Raw genomic sequence first — 19,367 nt, forward strand, 5'->3', positions numbered from 1 at the left:
ATGCTTAGGTGGGAGGTGTCAAAGTCTCCATCCTTATTGCAGTTTCCACTATGAAATTGACATGAATGATGCTTAAGTTATTAATTCTTTGCATGAAATTATTTTCTTCACCCAAAATGCTGCAAATTTCCAACACAAACCCACAGATAAATTAAACATGACCAAAACAACAAAAAAGAAGATGTAATAGGATACAGAAAACAAACAGGAAGCATTCATCACAAAAAAAAAACCATCCAGAAGTTTTGAACTGTGGCTTTAACAGTGGACCTGAAAGATTGATCTGTTTCGAGCAGATGGATTTTGTAGAAGTTTGTTGAAACCTGAGAGGCTCAGTGCAGATTTTTTAGCTCTTTGGTCAAAGCATCTCACAGCCAGAAGCACCGCAGCAAAACACTGCACCACCCATGGAGTTTAAGTCTGTTACATGGTTGCTGGGGGAAGGAGCGGAGCGAAAGCAGGCAGGTGGGTGTGTATGGCGTTTTTACAGAATCACAGAGGTAACAGGAGGCTGAAGCATGGACTCAGGAATCAGGACTCTTTTAGTGTTGATTTGGTTTGTTATAAGGATCTCTTATAGCCAAAGGGGTTATCCTTCCATGAGTCCTCTAAAATAAAAGCATCACTTTAATAGATACAAACAGAAACAAACAATATTTGTACAAGTAAAACACTGAAAACCCACATTTAGCCTCAAAATAACATTAAAACAGCAGGGTACAGCAAGTGATACCCCGTACACATCAGAGAACCCATCTGATATTCAGGGGACAATATTAAGGCTGACCCAAATGCTTTGAAGCTTAAATCGTTGCCATCAATGTCAAAATCCATTTCAAATGCTTCATTATCCGTCTAACTATCTACCAACCAACCTACCAACCAACCAACCAACCTGCTCAAATCACCTGAAAACTGTAAGTGACATTTTAACTGTCTTGCCAAGTCTTCTTCTCGCTAGTTATCATGGCTGATGTGCGACATACGTGCCGACAAAGTGATGAATTATCACATTATTTAAGGTCCATAGCCCGATGTCCTTGTCTCTCTCTCTCAAAGAGAGGCTGAGCTCTGCATTTGAATTCAATTTTACCCATCCATTTTTGATATTAAAACAACTGCCACAAATAAATCAGTGTATGGGATACACTTCAGGGACAGCTGAATGCAGCAGTAATATATTATAGAATGGAAACCTATATATGTATATATACATATATAGGTTTCCATATACATTTTAGTATGTAAATGAGTAAAGTACAAGGTTACAAAGTGCTTCAATGCAATAAAACTGTGAAAAATGAAAACAGTGATTAGTTTATTTATCACTTTTCAATGCAGGATATGATGCTGCTAAATTAAAAGTCAGAGACTAACTTACATGATGTGCATTGCCTTTGTAACTATGCCTCACAGTATACAGTCTCGAGAACTGTATGCGTCAACTTTTACCCATTCTCTAGTGTTATAAACGTAAACAAAAATTGAAATAAATTGTAATACTTGTATGATCGCAATACTTAAAAATTGCAATACATGTATCTTTTCATTTCATCACTTTCGTCTTGACAGTATCATATCACAAGATAAGCATATCGTCCCAGCCCTACTTTTCAGTAATTCTGAAGCAGTCTTGTTCAGCTCTGTAGAGGAATAAATGAGTGTGTCATCTGCATAGTGTTGACCCACAGCCCATATTAACCCATTTGAAAATGTCCCTTCAGTAGATAAAGCAGCAATCAGCAATGTCCCTGATCTGTTACCATCTCTTTACGTCTGATATGACATTAAATGTGTTAAACCTACTTTCTAACTAGCTTATTTTAGCTAAGCTAAAATGGCTAATAAGCTGCACACAATCCATATACACGTTTAACCCCTTACTGATTTCCTTCAAGTTTAGCTTTCAAGCAGTGTTAATTTTGCCAATTTTTCGTCAAGTACCTTTTTTTCCATGACGAAAACAAGACAATGATGCAAGTCCAGTTGCCTACGATATTAGCACTTACGATTACCATGACCTGGATGACTGAGAATCTTCACCGACAAGACGATGATGAGCTAAATGTAGATCTAGATATGCCTTAATATGCACATTCAGCACATCCAGTGCATCAAAACATTGTTTTCTAGTTGGAGCCGCGCCTCGTTTTCAAACTGAATGGTTTGACTAAAATGAACAATGACAGCAATATAGTCCACGATGAGCAGCGCTAAAATCAACCTGCGTAGTTGTCCCTCCATTGTGACATTAGAAAGTGTCACATTTATCTTGCAAGTGTACTCTTCTTCAACGTTTTGTTTACTTCCTGGATTTTTCCTGCATGGAAATTCTGACCAATCAAGAGCAGCTTTCTCACACAAGGCATTTGATCTGGTCTGCTTGTAAATGCTGCCATGAGAACACGAACCAACTTTAGGCAGTTATGCAACTTTGGAACAAAATTAGTCCCTGATTCAGACCAAAGCAAGTGAACTATTGATCTGAAAGCATTTCATTTTTATTTTAGTGTATTTTAAAAAACACATTTTAATAACTTTTTTGAATTTTGAATGCTAAACTCAAAGAGCATTGTCTGTGGCAGAGTGGGAATACGAAAGGCAAACAAATTGAACACAATCAGTCACGATAATAGAAGAAACTGGGATAACGCCCTGGTTGAAAATAACTGTAATTATCCTTTTACTCATCAGCACAGTAATCCACTTACTTATGCTTTAATCCAAAAGCAGCCCTGGAATTTGTGTCGGCGCTTCTGTTTGTGAATGACTTTGCACATGTATCTGTGTGTGAAATTGATTTTATTTCCTTAGATGTCTTAATTATAGCAGCCAGACATATTGAATAATTGACTGTCTCTCAGACTCTTCGGATTATATGAAATGTGACCATGTGCAAATTGCATATTAAATGCATTTGTCGGATAATGTGGCGTGCTAATGTCACATGTTGTTTCTGAAACAATGCAGTCACAACAGGTCACATTGCTGTGTGTTCCTTTTCTTCTTACAAAGTGAGAAAAACTCAGAAAACAAGACCAGAACAAGAGATCAGAATATATAAGTGGGACGGGGAGGAAGAAAAAGAGGAGAGTGGCGGCAGGGGTGTCTTGGTGGAGAATAAGAGAAGAAATGGTTCTGACCTTTTCCTTGAGTGGACTGCAGCTCTCGTGGGTTTTAGCCCAGGTGGAAGGAGGGGAGGTAAAAATGTTGAAATAAAAGAGCGGAAGAGGGAAAGAGGCCAGCAGAAGAAGTGGATAAGTGTGTCCCAGTTGACATTCAAGGTCAGGACTGAGCACAACAACACTTCGCTTGCACACTCCCACTCACACATCAACAAGTTATACTCAACACTACTCATCCCTGCACATGCTCTCCGCAACCTAATGGCAGTAATCACTCCCCAACCCCTCTGCCTAAAGTGAAGTTCAAGTCCATTAACTTAAAATATATACAGCTTTTCCTCTTCGGCTCTACACTTTAGCAGTCGTACCTTCGTTTTTAGCTCATTTCTTTCTTTTTTTTTATCTGTCATTTCCTTTGAGTTTTTTCCTCTACCAGAGTGTGTGCTTGTTATCGTTGTGTTCCAGGTCTTGCCTTCACTCAGCTCTTATTGATGAGGTAGTGGCAACTTTTACTCGAACACTGATAGAAGCAAGACAGAGAAAACCTTTCAACCCTTCTACCCTCGATTCTTCCTCCACATTCACCATCTTTTTTTCGTCTGTACTCCTGGATTTTTCTCTGTGTGCTCCCTATGTTTCCTTCTCCGCTCCCTATTTTTTCCTCCATCAGTTTAATGAACTGCTTTGTTGGCATGACATTTCTGTTTTTATGTGTCTCCACGTTGCGTCTTTCTGTCCACATTATATTGCTTTCTCTGCTATCGTTCAGATTCTTTCTTCCCCCCATAGGCCTGTCTCGCTCTTGTCAAATCTCAGGCCTCTCCGTCCACAATGCTATCTTGACTCTGCATACTTTATACATTTCTCTTGTGCTTTCTTTAGCTCTCCCGCTTTCTCTTATCTTTTAAGGGCACACATTGTACAGCGTGTGATATTTAATTTCAGATATGTATGACAGGGTGCGCGTATCAAAATTTCTCACACATGCCTGCTTTGCATTGCAAATGAGATCGGAAGGGGGGGAAAGAAAAACATGTAACACACACAAGCATGTGTTTTTATCTTTTTTATTTATGTTCGTGCATGTGGCAATGTTTGCGTGCACGCTTTTGTTTGAGCGTAGTGTGTAACTGTGGGCTGCACATGGAGTGTTAGATCTGTTTCTGTGTGACAGCGGGTGGCGTATTTGTGTGTGTGTCTGTGTGTGTGTGTGTCAAGCTGTCTCCGAGTGTTTCCCGCTCTCCACTTGAAGAGCAGTAACACTGTGTCTCAATAACTCTCACACTCTCACATTCAGTTCTCTTGTCACTATCACATAATTTCATACCTAAGCAATAAGACACCAAACACTCAAGACACTGGAGTCATTCAGTTGTAAATAGGAACACAACTCTCAGAGGGTTTACCGGAGGTGTTTGATGTGTTTTTAAAGCCTCAATCAGCGGCCTGTTTTCTCACTATTCCGTAGATATGAAGGTTTGGGAGCTGACGCTTCTGCCTGCAAGGAAAACATTGAAACTTAAGGTGAAGGAAGCCAGTAATTAAATTAAATGTGCTTCACTTTAAAACCATGTTGTACGGCAGGAATATATGTGATTGAGACAATAAAAACAAAACAGCCATCCCATAAAATGCACAATACATACAAGAAAAATCACATTAAACACACATACGGTACATACATACATTTATAAATGTCACATATAATAAAACTCAGCATCATCCCCCCAGTGTAAAAACATGTGCTGCTCCGACTCCTGCATTAATTATCACATACCAGAAGTATACAGCGACATGACGCATTTACAAATGCATCAGTTATGCTTTTATCTGCTTTATCCAATCAGCACAGCCACGTCTTCACATCACTCGAGCAGATGTGCGATCTGTATACCAGGAACCATCTCAGTTTTTTCAATTGCCTTGGAAAGGATAGCGTGTCAGATCTCACTATTAAGATGTTACACCTAACATGTTATCGTCAACCGTGCCATTACTATATTTGTTAAGTGAGTGTAAAGACACAAGACAATTAAAGATTTGCAGTTAACATCACAGTTTGCGCCAAACTATTTTCAGGGTAACAGGAACTGATTTTCAGTAATGAAATGGAGCTTGCAGCACCACAGGTTTGAGGCAGAAGCTACAATCCTCTTCACCATAATGTCATTTCCTTACTGCAATTGCCATAAAACTTAAATTAGTAGCCCGGGCTATCCATCCATCCGTCCATTTTAAACACTTTATCCCGGGCCAGGTCGTGGGGGCAGCAGGCCAAGCAAAGCACTCCAGACATCCGTCTCCCCAGCAGCGCTTTCCAGCTCCTCCCTGGGGACCACAAGGTGTTCCCAGGCCAGATGAGATATGTAATCCCTCCAACGTGTCCTGGGTCTGCTCCGGGGCCTCCTGCCAGTGGGACGTGCCTGAACCAGCTCTACTGACCCCTTTTGACACAAAGGAGCAGCGGCTCTACTCCGAGCTCCCTTCGGATGTCCGAGCTCCTTACCCTATCTCTAAGGCTGAGCCCAGCCATTCCACCGAGGAAACTCATTTCGGCCACTTGTATCCAAGACCTCATTCTTTCAGTCATTACCCAGAGTTAATAACTGTAGGCGCGGGTTGGGACGTAGATGGACCAGTGAATCGAAAGCTTTGCTGTCTGGCTCAGCTCCCTCTTCACCATGACAATCTGGCACAGCGCCCTCATCACTGCGGACACTGCGCCAAACCGCCAATTCATCTCAGGCTTAATCCTCCCATCATTTGTGAACAAGATACATTTAATATATATAAAGGGATGCACAGTACTGGATTTTTTGCCGTTAACAATCCGATAGCTGATACCGATAGTCAAACAATCATACGTGTTTTAAACAAACCTCCAGGTTAGCCAAACATACTTTCAAGAGGAAACAAATGCTGTAAGACTATTTCCCAAGCTGTGTGATTTTAGCACGCCTTAGTGCATAGGGACTTGGGTTTGGAACCAGAGGGTTGTCTGCTCAAGTCCCCATCAGGACCAAATATGGAGTGTGGACTGGTAGCTGGAGAGGTGCCACTTTGCCTCCTGGGCACTGCCGAGGTGCTCTTGGCAAGGCACCAAACCCCCAACTGCTTGGGGTGCCTGTCCATGGGCAGCACCCTCATTCTGACACCCCTATATTTAATGCATGTATAAGTCCTCTAGGTCTCAGTAATCCATTGGTGAGTTCAGTGGTGTCAACACCAATAGAGACCATGGCCACAGCTATGAAAATGAACCAAGTCGTTGTGAATTAAAAATGATCCTGATTTAATTTAAAACTCTGTCATTATTTTTCTCCAGCCTCTCCTCCTACCTCACCTTAATCCCTTAAATGCTATTTAAATATATTCCCAAATATATACCCAGAACATTAACTCGAGGCTGATTCAGTCACTTTTAGCATATTTATTCAGACGGTGGAAAAAGAAGCCAGTGCTGCCAGAGTCACTCTAATATCTCTCAGCTCTCACAACATTACATTAATACTTTAGGTGTTGCAGCCTGTTTGCCTGTGTGTATTATTTAATTTTGTAGCTTTTTAAGTGAACTAAAATATCGTCCTTTCAGTCTTGTTAAGTTGTCTCGCATTACTGGTTACAGGAGACTCCAACATGCAGCTTTTTGCCTTCTTGAAGATTCTGCTGCCCACTATTGACTTTCAAGGTCTTTAACTGTTACTTTCCCATCCGATTACTGCTCCCAGGCATGACGGAGCAGCGCCAGGCTCAATGACACGGATGCTGGGTTTCCATTATTCCCCAAGGCATAATGAGCTGATTTCCACTCGCTCGCACTGGAAGTTTTCATTATACTGACTAAAGTGCTCGTTTGCCAAATAGAGGCACTCTTTGCCGTAATTGTTCTGCTGGTGGTGTTTACAGGATATTGCACAATAGCCCATGTTTATGTAAGTGTTAAGTCCTGTTTACCTGCACTCGTTGATGTTTCAGTGTGTCTGTGCGTGCGTGCTTGGCGTAATTGTTGCTGTGAATGTGCAGCCACTGCACGGCAATGTGCTGAGTAAAGAGATTGAGATTTTCCACTAGACCATTTATCTTCGCCAGCAGTCGCCATTCTCTCACTGGGTATTGATTACTCACACTCTGGGTGCATGCACATAGACATGCATTTGAAGCACACACACACACACACACACACACACACACACACACACACACACACACACACTTGTGCTGTGGACACACAGAGCATGACTGTAGAGAACATCATGCAGAAAAAGTGCTTAGCTCCTTGAACGTCTCATTACGACATTTCCCTTTGTAATAAAAGCCCATAAATTCTTGTTAGATGTTTTACTTTCAGTCCATATACTCAGATGGAGGCAGTGAATTGGAGAGAATGTTTTCACCTGAATTTGTTTACTGATTCCACCTGAAGGAAATCTAAACAGTGTGGACAGCGTTAAATTTTTCAGACTGGAAAAATAAAGCATAAAGTTTACTGAGGCACTCACCGGACAGAAATTGTATTAGGAGCAAAGATGAAAGCGTTCTCCCTAATAGCACCGAGATCACTTGATAAAACAGCACTTTGCTTACATCTAGTGACATTTTGTTTTGCCTGCGGTCATCGCAGATGTTTTTTTTCTCAATTCATGGCCACAACAGGAATCAAGCTGCCGGGTGTGGGAGCTGACCTTGGATGTGCCGGACCACTGCGCCAGCTCCCTGTTGTTGAATTGACTGGAATAATGAGTTAGTCTGAATGACTTCCCCATCATAGAAAAGCACTGCGTACTCAATGACTTCGCTTTCCTCTTTTTGTACAAATTGTGCACTTGTACAAATTGCACCCTTGTACCACAATCATTAGCAGTCTATATTTTACCCACGGGAGCCCTGTAGAGCAGAGTAGCTGCAGAAAGGGCCCTATTAGACAAATATGCACTCTTAATGCACTGTTGCAGTTAACTGGGAAGGTTTGCGACCATGTCGTTTCTGAAGCTTTGATTAGATGTACTGGATTGACTGTGCAAAGTTGGTCCTGCTCCTCTTGCTCATGCCTTTGCAGTCTTCTTGGCAGGCTCGCGTCTCGCTTGTGATCAGTCCCCTTCATGCTGTAGTATGACCCACGGTGCAGCCGAGCCTGTTTATGGAGTGATTATTCCTTTAAAATCTGTGCCCGCTTTCTCTCCCTCGTGCATTCCTCCTAATTATGTGCACATACTGTATACAGCATTTGCAGAATTAGTGCTAATGAGGCCACTGACTGTATAGCTAAGTGTTAGGCATGACATAAACACAACTCATTAAGATCATTACTAGCTTACACTCCAGAGAGGGAAGGCATGTCTGCTTTTCTAAAACCTCTATGTGATACTTTCCACACAAAGAGAGGCGGCGTGTTAAAACATGGTTGTGGTTGTGTGCGTGGCATTCATGATGTGATGATAATACGCACACTGAATAATATTACACAGAGAATGTAACAGATTTAACCCTTTAACACCCAAACCAAAATGAAAACAAATGGACTGTATCCGACTGTTAAACTTTTACAGTGACCATGAATTTAGACAAGGACATATTATATTGTTTGATTGTCAGACTGATGGAAAGTTAGGGAGAAATTGTATTTTTTGTATTATTAGCAGCAAAGCTTTAGGGATTGACAATGTCATTCGGCCCTGACGATCTGTTGCCATGACATTTTTTGGCATTTATGGTCCCTAGAGGTTGATTCCGTCAGTGTAGGGTTGGGTATCATTCACATTTAAACCAGTACCAGTACCTGGAATTCGGTTCAACTGTACCTTTTTTTGGTATTTCACTCTCTCTGTAATAACAAAAATGTAATATCAATTTTTAAAAAATAAGTCCAAACTCGTAGCTGCTGGGAAAAAGTGAAGGGAGAGTCTGTGGGATTACAAACTGGAGCATAATGTGCTGCTCTCTGGCTCTGTCCAGAGAGCTAGAGAGCAGCTACAACGCCCTGTCTGTCCGGTGTAGCTACACATTTTGTCATATAAAGATCTGTCTCAATCAGTGGCCTTGTCTGGATGCCAAGCAGTTCATTTTTATAGAAATCCTTTAGCTGTATAAAACCGGATTGTTGATTACCCACTTGAGCTAACATTCATTAAAGTGGTGTTATCCTCAGGTGCCATGAAACAAGTGTCACAACATAACACATAATAAATATGCTATTCAAAGCCTGCTTTTAATACAAGTAATATTCATAAATAAATAAACAATTTGATTGTATTACCCGATCTTTGCTGGGCATCAGTTCCGTGTAAAAGGAATTCAAGTCCAGTCCCATGTAGACGCCTGTCCCAAATATAAGCCTGTTAAGTGACTTACGCAAATAATAGCCCCGGCTACTAATTGAAATTTTACGGCACATGTGGTCTAGCCATGAGGAAGGTTTCCACCTGGCTCGGCTGTGTCGCACTGCATTCCCATCACCCTTTTCTGTTCCTTGTACTTACTGCTAATAAGAAAATGTTAGCATGTTAACATGCTGAGATGGCAAACATGGTAAACATTATACTAGCTACACATTGCCATGTTACCGTAGTTATTGTTAACATGTTAGCATCCTGATGTTAGCATTTCTCTCAAAGCAACGCTCTGCCTACAGCCTCACATAGCTGTTAGCATGGCAGTAGGTTTTTCAGCTCTCACAGTAGTGTGGCACACTCCAGCCACATGCAACAGGCTCAGTCACCATTAAGGTAAATACACCCCAGAAGCTGCGCTATGTTAAAAATAGAAATCTTTATTTGTTATAAGAATAGTTCCACTATTAAAATCAGCTTCATGCTGGCAGAACCAGGTTGGTTTGTATTCAACAACACAGTACATCACTCATCCCCACAGTGGGCTAACGGGTCTAAGAAATACATCAGTGCAAGAGGAGTTTACAAACTTTGCCTGAGGCGATCAAGATTGCTGGGGTGGGCAAAACCAAATCAAAACCAAAAAAGAAACAAAGGAAAACACCAAGGCAATGCTTCACTCGCTGCAAACGAAACAAAACAAAAACAAATTAATCCCATCCCACAGATGATTTACCCACCTGCTACAAAGCAATCCCCTGTGTGGATATCCCCCCAATTACTTGTCTGAAACTGCTCGGGAATCTCTACAACACATGTACAAAATAATGCATACAATAGTATATGTATACAATAGTTCCACTTGGCTACAACAGGACATTCTTTTTGAAAATTACCAAAATGACTGAAGTGATTTGAGCCTGATCTGTCAATTAGAGCTGCCAATCTTCCTCCTTTAAACCCTAATCATAAGCGTAAGCATTGCCAATGCCACTGTCAACATGTGGTTGTTATACGTTCTGTCCAGTAGAGGGCATTCCAACATTATCAGTGAGCATTTGAAACAACAAACAGGTGATAGCTTTCTTGCTAAGTAATAATTAAGCTTAGGTGCTAAGTTAATAACAATCATTTGTCAAATTTAACAAATATTTTCAATCTCACATCGCTTTATTGAAACTTAATTGTGGGCAGCAGTCGCTCAGTACATTGGGACTTGGGTTGGGAAGGGGAGGGTCGTTGGATCAAGTTCCCGTTTGGACTAAATATGGAGCATGAACTTGTAGCTAAAGAGGTGACAGCTCACGTCCGGGGCACTGCCAAGGTGCACCCAACAAGGCACCACACGGCCAGCTGCTCGGAGTTGTCCATGGGCAGCCCCCTCGTTCTGACATATCGTGGCGTCCTCTCAGCGTCCTCTGGGGGATTATAAAGTATATCTTCATCTTCTTTATCTTCTTCACTTTCTTCCTTTATTTGCTTATCAGATGTGACAAAAGCATTTGGTTTGCAGAACATTAGCCAACACATTTATAAAATAATGAAAAATACACATTTGAATTGTAATGTCAGCATTGAATTATTTATTTATTTATTCACTATTTCATTTACATTAGATTCCTGAAAGTTGTTCCAGCAACTGTCAATACACACACAACATGTTTATGTTTTGTAATTTTCATAATACCAGTCTGTGAAAGTTTTTCAAAGTCCCAGCATCTGCAGGCGAAACAGCGGGTGGTAAAAGGGGGGAAAAACACAGTATGATGTAACATTTAGATTTAGCTAATCACAAGAATAAAACTGCCTAACTCAAACAGTCACTTCATTAATATTTTATTTCACATATTTTAACCAGGCCGCTCTGGGAAAAGGCAAAAGGGGATTTTTGAAGGGTGCTGCGTTGTGACTGAAATACAATAACACGGGAAATTAAGAGTGAAAATGAGAGAGTGAGCACGGTTGAAAAGATTTGAGCACCGAGACGTAGACTTTTTTTTATTTTCACACTGTTCCCTCTTAAGCAGCATCACAGGAAGGAGGAGAGCGTAGAGAAAAGAGCCCGTGGCATCGATGGAATAGCTGAAGGGGGAGTTGGAGAGAGCTGCCTTCCTTCCAGCTGTGCAACATCACACGCTACCTTCTGAAATTATACTTGACACACAGTTTATACATCCTCCCCTTTGAAGAAAGCCCATAAGTGGCTTTTTGAGATACTTTGAAATTAAATAAGCAAAGTAATTATATAAGATGAAGAGAAAACGAGGAATGAGTGTTGTCTTTAGTTAATTTGAGGGCTAAATGGGATTGCAAAGAGTACTTATTAGAAAGAAGACGGATTTTTGGAGATTCCTTAGTAATGAGCGAGGAGGGGATTTGAGAGATGCGAGGAGCACTAGTGTTTGGAGAGATAAGGGAGGATATAATCCAGATCTCCAAAAGGACAAGATGAATGACAGACAAAGTGACAGACGGAGAATGCAAACAGTATTTTGTCATGAAAGCCTTATTTCAATAAAGTTCTATAAACATCAGCCTGTCTATCACAGCTCCAGCAGACTTTCTTCCCTCTCCCTGTGTTCTCCTTTGTGTGTCATTCGTCCTCGTCTGAAAATTTCCCCCAAAATGATGCCAGCATTAGCAAATACCACCCTACTTTTCCTCTCTTCTCCTCCTTCCTCTCCATTACTGTCCTCCTCCCATCTCCTGGCTTATTTCCTGCCCCCCTCTGACTTTCTGCACTTTTAATATTCCCCTCTTTCTACCTCTTCTCCTCACCCGCCCTCCTGTCCTGCTTTTGAACCGTGAATCTGCCACCGTGACTGCCGCTAAGGCCACATCTGAAGACACACACATGCATACCCTCACATCCACATAGCAGGAAGACACACAGCGAGAGAGAAGCACACATACACACACCTCTGTTTTCAAGCGCACACATTTCCAGCAGCCATAATTACCTTATGCAAATAAGATCAACAAATAAACCATCTCATCCTGCTGGGCGACAGCATACAAGATGCCAAAAATCTAAATTCAGGAGCTCATTTAATTAGAACAGAGGTGATGAGAGAGATACAACAATCACCTACCGTTCCCTGCGCTTGACATTCTCAATCATAAATGTGTAGCCACCGTCGAATTCCCCATAGGCCCGAATCACAGTAGCAATTATGGCTCCTGATACGTTTACCCATATTTTCCAGGCGCGTGTGGGGAAAAAAAGGAACATACTGAGTTGCCAGATTTAAGCACGATGATGCTGTCAGTGTCGTCCTGGAAGCAAAATTATCCAAGTTGGACAAGTTAGGCAGAGATAGTCGTCTTTTCCAACCTCTTACTGACGATTTTTGAAAATTACAGCCATTTTTGAAAATAGCCTCATTAGTTTGTAACGGCAAAGCAGCTGAAGATCTGTCAAGTTTTTGATAGCATGCTGCGCAGGGTGTTTGAAGCCCAGTGTTACATAGTCTAATGATAAGCCTTAAAGGGTACGTTTGCTATTTTTCATCCTGAAATTGGTCCATTACTGAGGGAGAGACAGCTGGAGACGGCAGCCACGCAACAGGCTGCAATGTAGCCACTCTGGGCGTGTTCTCACCATCAATTCACGTCCACTAAAAGAGCATATTTCCGTCACTTACAGGCTCAGATTGTAATTGCAAGTGTCTGACAACATAATGGAAATGATCCCTAAAGAGGTAGACCTTTTTATTAAAGAGTAAGATCCTTTTCATTTACCCAGAAACAACCTCAAATTCGCTGTCACCAAACCCACCAGACTCCATTTAAATCAGGGATCTCAAACTCAATTTACCTGAGGGCCGCTGAGCATCCAGTCTTGTCCCAAGGGGGCCACTTCAAGTATTCCACAAAAAAATGATTGAAAAAAATTGAATTTCGATTGACGATCATCTCACTGACAATGTAACTTGCTTCAAGTGCTGCATCAGACTCCTTTTTTGCTCTCTGGAAGAAGTTTTGTTGCGTTGACAGTCCTTTCTTTAGCTGTGCAGCTCATTGTGTCCGTTCATCATCTCCCTGGTACTTAGCATACTGCTCTGCATGTTTAGTTGAATAATGCCGCTTTAGATTGTACTCTTTAAACACGGCAATTTTCTCATTGCAGATGGTGCAGGTGGCATTCCCCTTAAACTCGATGAAGAAATAATCAGTCTCCCACTTCTCCTGAAACACTCTGTACTCAGCGTCAACCTTTCTTTTGGCCATAGTGTTAGCAGCGTGCCAAATGTTTGGTTTTTTTTCTACGTGGTTTCAGGTGTGGTGATGCGTTCAAGGGTCCTAGGATGATGCGCTGAAGGGTCAAAAACAGAATCAGGCATTTTTCCTCAGTCGTGACAAGGCTGCATTCAAGGCCGGATTTCACTATGAATTGATATCAAATAGCGGGCCATATAGAATGGTCTAGAGGGCCGTGTCTGGCCCCCGGGCCGTGAGTTTGAGACCCCTGATTTAAATAAACGGAAATTTTATTATTGTAAAACGCACTTTAATTAAAGTCAGCAGAAACAAAATAAAGCTCACAAAAACAGACTGTATTCAACTTTCCACTGATCCAAAAATCACCAACTCTGGTTTGGTTAAAATAAACCCTTAATTTATGCAGTTAGAGTGAAAAGGTTCTGGCTCTATACACGCTAAAATTACTGTTTTTTTAAATGGAGTCTGGTGAGTTTGGTTCTGGGGCTGTTTGAAACAAAAGGGATCCTGTTGAACCCCACTGTGAGAACCTGATCTTCTTTAGGTCTAGGAAAAACATTGTATCTTGCAACCAAGTGGTCTGCTGTTTCCATGGATGAAATTACATTTGCTTGTTTCACCTCGGGAATATTAAAAATGGCGATCATTGGGGCTGGCTCGACTGCCAACTCTGATATCGCTGATATAACCTGATGAGTGATTCCAGCACTCAGCCAGTTTGGGGCATGCGTGTGAGATGGCAGGGTGATAAATTATCCTATACGGAAATCAGTATCAGGAAATCTTGAACTGAATAAGCTGGAGTTTTGCACAGGATGAGCAAGAGTTTATTTCTCTCAGTGCCTGTTCCCACAACAAGTCTGAAAAAGACACCCCTAACTCTGTGTCCCTCTCTGTCCTTATTTTAATGAACAAAAAGGATCTTACTCTTTTATATGAAGGTCAGCCTCAGTAGGGATCCTCTCCACAAGTTATTAGACACTTGTAATAATAATCTGAGTCTGTCAGTGGCAAAAACAAACACTTTTACTGGGAAAACACTGATGATGAGAACATGCCCCGTGTGTTTACTTTGCAGCCTGTTTCGCTGCCATTCGTCACTTTGGAACAAAAACATAGAAAAAATATGGTCCAGGTTGAAAAATACTAAACGTACCCTTTAACCCTTTGAAACACGAGCACATTGGCTTGATTTCTTTTAAATTACCCCAAAAATGAGCAAGAAATTAGTAAAAAAGAGTAAATTAAAAATTAAAAATCAGAAAATTTGTCAAAATAAATAAAAAAAATAAAGAATAAAAAGAAAGTTAAAAACAAACAAGGAAATTACTTGGAAAAGTTAAAAACATATATAATAATTCTGTATCATAATTTAAAAATATACTTATAACAATAATAACAACATCAACATTAATAATAATAACTTAAAAATAATAATTGTAATAACAATAAGTGTTATAATTTTTTATATATATATTTTTAAAAACATATATTTTAAAAAAATAATGGCTTGTTTTGTTCTTTTTTATTCAATATACATTTTGTAAACCATTTTTTTTATTGTATTAAAAACAATGCTGGAGGTTTAAATAAAATGGACTGGTAGAAATATATACAATACCAAATAGTGAGCTGGCAGGAATTTAAAAGATTTCAGATGTTAAAATCAAAACTCAATACATTCACTCCCCGGCAGCACAGGGCCAGGCGGGATGTGCAAGCCCAGTTTGTATTCGCTTCTATTCAGAGGAGTTTGTATGATAATAATTCTCAGGATTACCAAATGTGGCTTTTAGCACCATGTCCGCCTGGTATCCTTTCACCCTGTGAGGCTCCCAGCATGAAATGACACATTCAGCAGCAGTTTGTGTGTAAACATGAGATTTATTCTCCTTTTCACAGGCTGACCCAAAGGAGCTGATTCGATTGGTCACACAGCATGTGGCCGCGTATTCCGATTGGCCGGAGGAGCTGCAGAAGTTGATCGGCCAGCTGCATGTGTACAACGAGCGCCTGACAGACTTCACCCAGGCCCAGGTGTTACAGGGGCTGGGCCGCGGAGTGGATGTCCAGCGCTTCAGCTCCGACTCCGACTACAAGAAGGAGACCATCCTCGGCCTCACGGAGTAAGTAGGGAGGAGACTTCCCATCAGTATCCTCAGCTGAGTGACTAAACCCTGAGCTCAGTTGACTGCTGGAGACTGTGGTTAGAAATAATCAAACATAAAGTGGGTTTGCTTTATTTGGTCTGCATCTTTTCATACCACATATGCGTCTGAGTGGGAGTGATGGCTCTTACTGCTTCAATGAGATGAAATCTGATCATTATGTTCCTCCTCTCTTCCTGTGTGTGTGTGTGTGTGTGTGTGTGTGTGTGTGTGTGTGTGTGTGTGTGTGTGTGTTTGTTTGTGTGTCTGTGTGTGTGTGTGTGTGTGTCTGTGTTTGTTTGTGTGTCTGTGTGTGTGTGTGTGTGTGTGTGTGTGTGTGTGTGTGTGCGTGCGTGCGTGTGTGTGTGTGTGTGTTTAGGACACTGGAGGACGACGTGTACAAAATCGCTCTGTCTCTGGCTAAGCGCTACAGTGTTCCTCTGTGGGAGGTCTACATGACTCACCTCGAGTTCCTCTTTACAGATAGCGGGTACATACACACACACACAAACACACACATTGCTTAGGTCGCTTTAGGTGACATTATATATCGACTTAGATTCATTGTTGGAGACATATACCAACCAAACCACTACTTGCCTAGCCCTCACACAAACCATAAAGAGACAGTTCACCCCAACTTCAAAAATACTAGGGATGCACCAGTTGTGAAATTCTGATTCCTCTTCTATCTTAGGGTGACCATATTTTGATTTCCAAAAAAGAGGACACTCGGCCGGCCATGACATAGCCTACTTAAATGATACTCGCAGATTACTCAAAGATACTTATAATTTTAATATATTTAAAATTTATATGCATGGATAGAAAATTCAGTTATATTACAAAATAATATCTCTCAAAGACAGAAATCCAGATAGGCCCCAATAGGGGACACATACACACACTAGAGCGTGGCGATCTGAGCCCAACGGTACCCGACGGGTCGGGCCGGGTTTGGTCAAAAATGTATAAATTGTATTCGGGCTCGGGTCGGATTCGGTCAGCTTTCAGTGAAAATGTAGTGTAAAAATAAATAAAATCCTATTGTCTATCCTGTTTATTGCTTGGGCACTGTTATTTACGTGACAACACCTGAACATAACACACACAGACACACATTGGCTGTTTGTTTCTACCTTCTACCCCCTTGCTGGAAGTCTCGGACCTCCAGCCGCCCGCCTCTGCCTTGACTAAACACTGAAAATAAAATAAAAGAGGGAGACAGGTTTTTCCTATTTTATCTTATTTTGTTTTATTTCTCCCTCTCCTCTCGCTAGAAGCCGGACCTCCCGCCACCCGCTCTCGTCTGAAACACAGAGGTCTCCCTCTCTGCAGCTGAGCACCCACAGCGCACACCTGGCCTGTAAAATAGCCTGTAACCACTGTGTGACACAAACTCAGTGCTTTGGTCATTAAATAATGTCGGGCTCGGTTCGGGTTCGGACAGAAATATGCTGCCTGTGCCGCACTCTAACACACACAAACAAACACACGGAAAACCGGACATTATCATCAGTTTATAAACACCCCCCCCCCCCATATTTTTGTTCCAGGGAAACAAAGAAATCTTAGTTATAAGAGAGCCTTTGATGGAGCACAAATTCAATCATACGCATTTATGAAACACCCTTTAAAATAACCTCCTTTCACATGAACACACTTTTAAAATCATAACTGCATCAAAAGCCTTTTTACTATACAGTGTATCACAGTTACCTCTCTAATATCTTTTGTATTACTGACAAATTTCTCCTTCAAACAGCTGAATTTATTCAAGTTTCTCGCCAAAAACTACAAGATTACATTTGAACACACCAGTTCTTTTTTTTTTTTTTTTTACCAAGTGGGGACATGGATTTTGTCCCAGGTTGGACAAGCTGTCCCCATTTAACTGGTATTCAGTCTAAAATGTGTCCTAGAAGGTAACCTAACTCACACCCAAACAACACAACACTGTCACATAACCTCTTCCCAAGCATAATTTATCTCATATCACTTTGAAATACCCCAATAATGCATGCATGTATTGATACAGAAACATATATCACTCTATTTATGTATTCCTGTGTCAATTAAGTTTGGTTTGTGCACATATCCTTGTCCCTCCTGTATTTGAAAGTCTGAAAAGTAAAAATGAAAATGAGTGAATTTAAGTAGCACCGCTGCCTCCAAGTTTACGACAAAACTCGCCTACATAAAAAGCACACTCAGAGCACCCCGGAGTAAATCAAACATGTTGTGATTATGTGTGCGTATGTGTGTGGTTGTGTTTCAGAGGAAGAGAGGACACCAGTGTGTCAGAGTCTATTTCCATAATTTATTTGCTCTCTGACTTAATAGCTGGGGATCTGACTAGCTCTGCACCTTTCCTTGTTTTAATAGAATGCCTTTTCAGCAGATGTGCGCCAAGGCGTGTGTGTTTGTGCGCACACGTGTGTGCATCTGTGATAAATGTCCCCCGTCTCATTCTGATATAAGGAAATGGTTTATGGAGTCCACTTAACGATAAATTACAACCTATACCACAGCTGCTGCGTGTGTGAGTTTCCACCAAAATCTCGAGATCATGACAAATGTGTGAAGAATATTCATACTAGAATCTTGAGTTAAAGCACTTGCAATATGTGTATTGATTTAACGGATGGATGGACATAGGGACTGATATAAATAGAGCAGACGAGGGGAATCTTAAAGGAAGAGACGCACACGGACAGAAGCACAGCGCGAGATGGGATTCAGACTTTTATCGATCCTTCTAGGGAAATACATTCTTTCACTCATCTTGTTTAGTAGCAGCAGCCAGCAGCAGTGCAGTGCCCTGGGATCAAGTCCAGCTCTGAGGCCAGGACTTAGGTTAAGGACAATAACAAGAGTCCACCAAATGCATTGCGATTGTTTTAGATTAAATTGGTAGACACTTTGGTCGAATGCGGCTTACAAAAAGTGCACTCAAACTTAAAAGGATCAAGAGTTAGATGTCATTAAAGATTGGAAGTCCAACACTCCCAAATAAACAGCTAAAACTGTGTTAGAAAAAGATGGGCAGTGAGTCTGATGTCCTGACTTCAGTGGGGAGTTTTGTCACCTTCAGGGCCAGAACAGAGAAGAGCCTTGACTGAGATGAGTGGCTGCAAGGCCCTCTGATTGACAGTGTTGTGAATGGAGGGTTTAACCATGGCTTGAAGGTAGGAAGTAGCATTGTTCTCGAGGTATTGACTGAAATACCCAGTACCAAGGAAAACGTTTCCAATGAAATAATTTGTGCCTGGGGCCTGATCCTGAACCACCCAGACTCCTTGTGGTATTAGCAAACTTTCTGTTGCTGCCGTCTCTGGAGTTGCTTTCCTTCTGGTGAACAGTCAATTGAACATCTGCAACTTACCACATCACAGACTGTATGATTGTAGCTGCTGCTGCAGGAGTGTGAGCTCTGTGCCTGGGTCAGTACGTGAGATTCTGTCCAGCCACATGCACAGTTACAGGGCTAACTGTTAGCATCACACAGTTAATGTTACCCAGTGGTTATTAGCAGGTTTGATAATAGA

General features: G+C 41.3%; 1 protein-coding gene across 1 annotated transcript in view; it reads left to right on the top strand.

Moving 5' to 3' along the window:
- The window catches only part of nbas (NBAS subunit of NRZ tethering complex), a 282,352-nt gene that overhangs the window by 138,106 nt on the left and 124,879 nt on the right, over positions 1 to 19,367 (top strand). Inside the window, exons 42-43 of the mRNA XM_049590355.1 lie at positions 15,575 to 15,798; positions 16,199 to 16,309. Coding sequence (XP_049446312.1) covers positions 15,575 to 15,798; positions 16,199 to 16,309 — 335 coding nt within the window. The remainder of the gene's footprint in view (positions 1 to 15,574; positions 15,799 to 16,198; positions 16,310 to 19,367) is intronic.

This window comes from Epinephelus fuscoguttatus, linkage group LG11 (assembly GCF_011397635.1).
Source record: "Epinephelus fuscoguttatus linkage group LG11, E.fuscoguttatus.final_Chr_v1".
NCBI lineage: Eukaryota > Metazoa > Chordata > Actinopteri > Perciformes > Serranidae > Epinephelus > Epinephelus fuscoguttatus.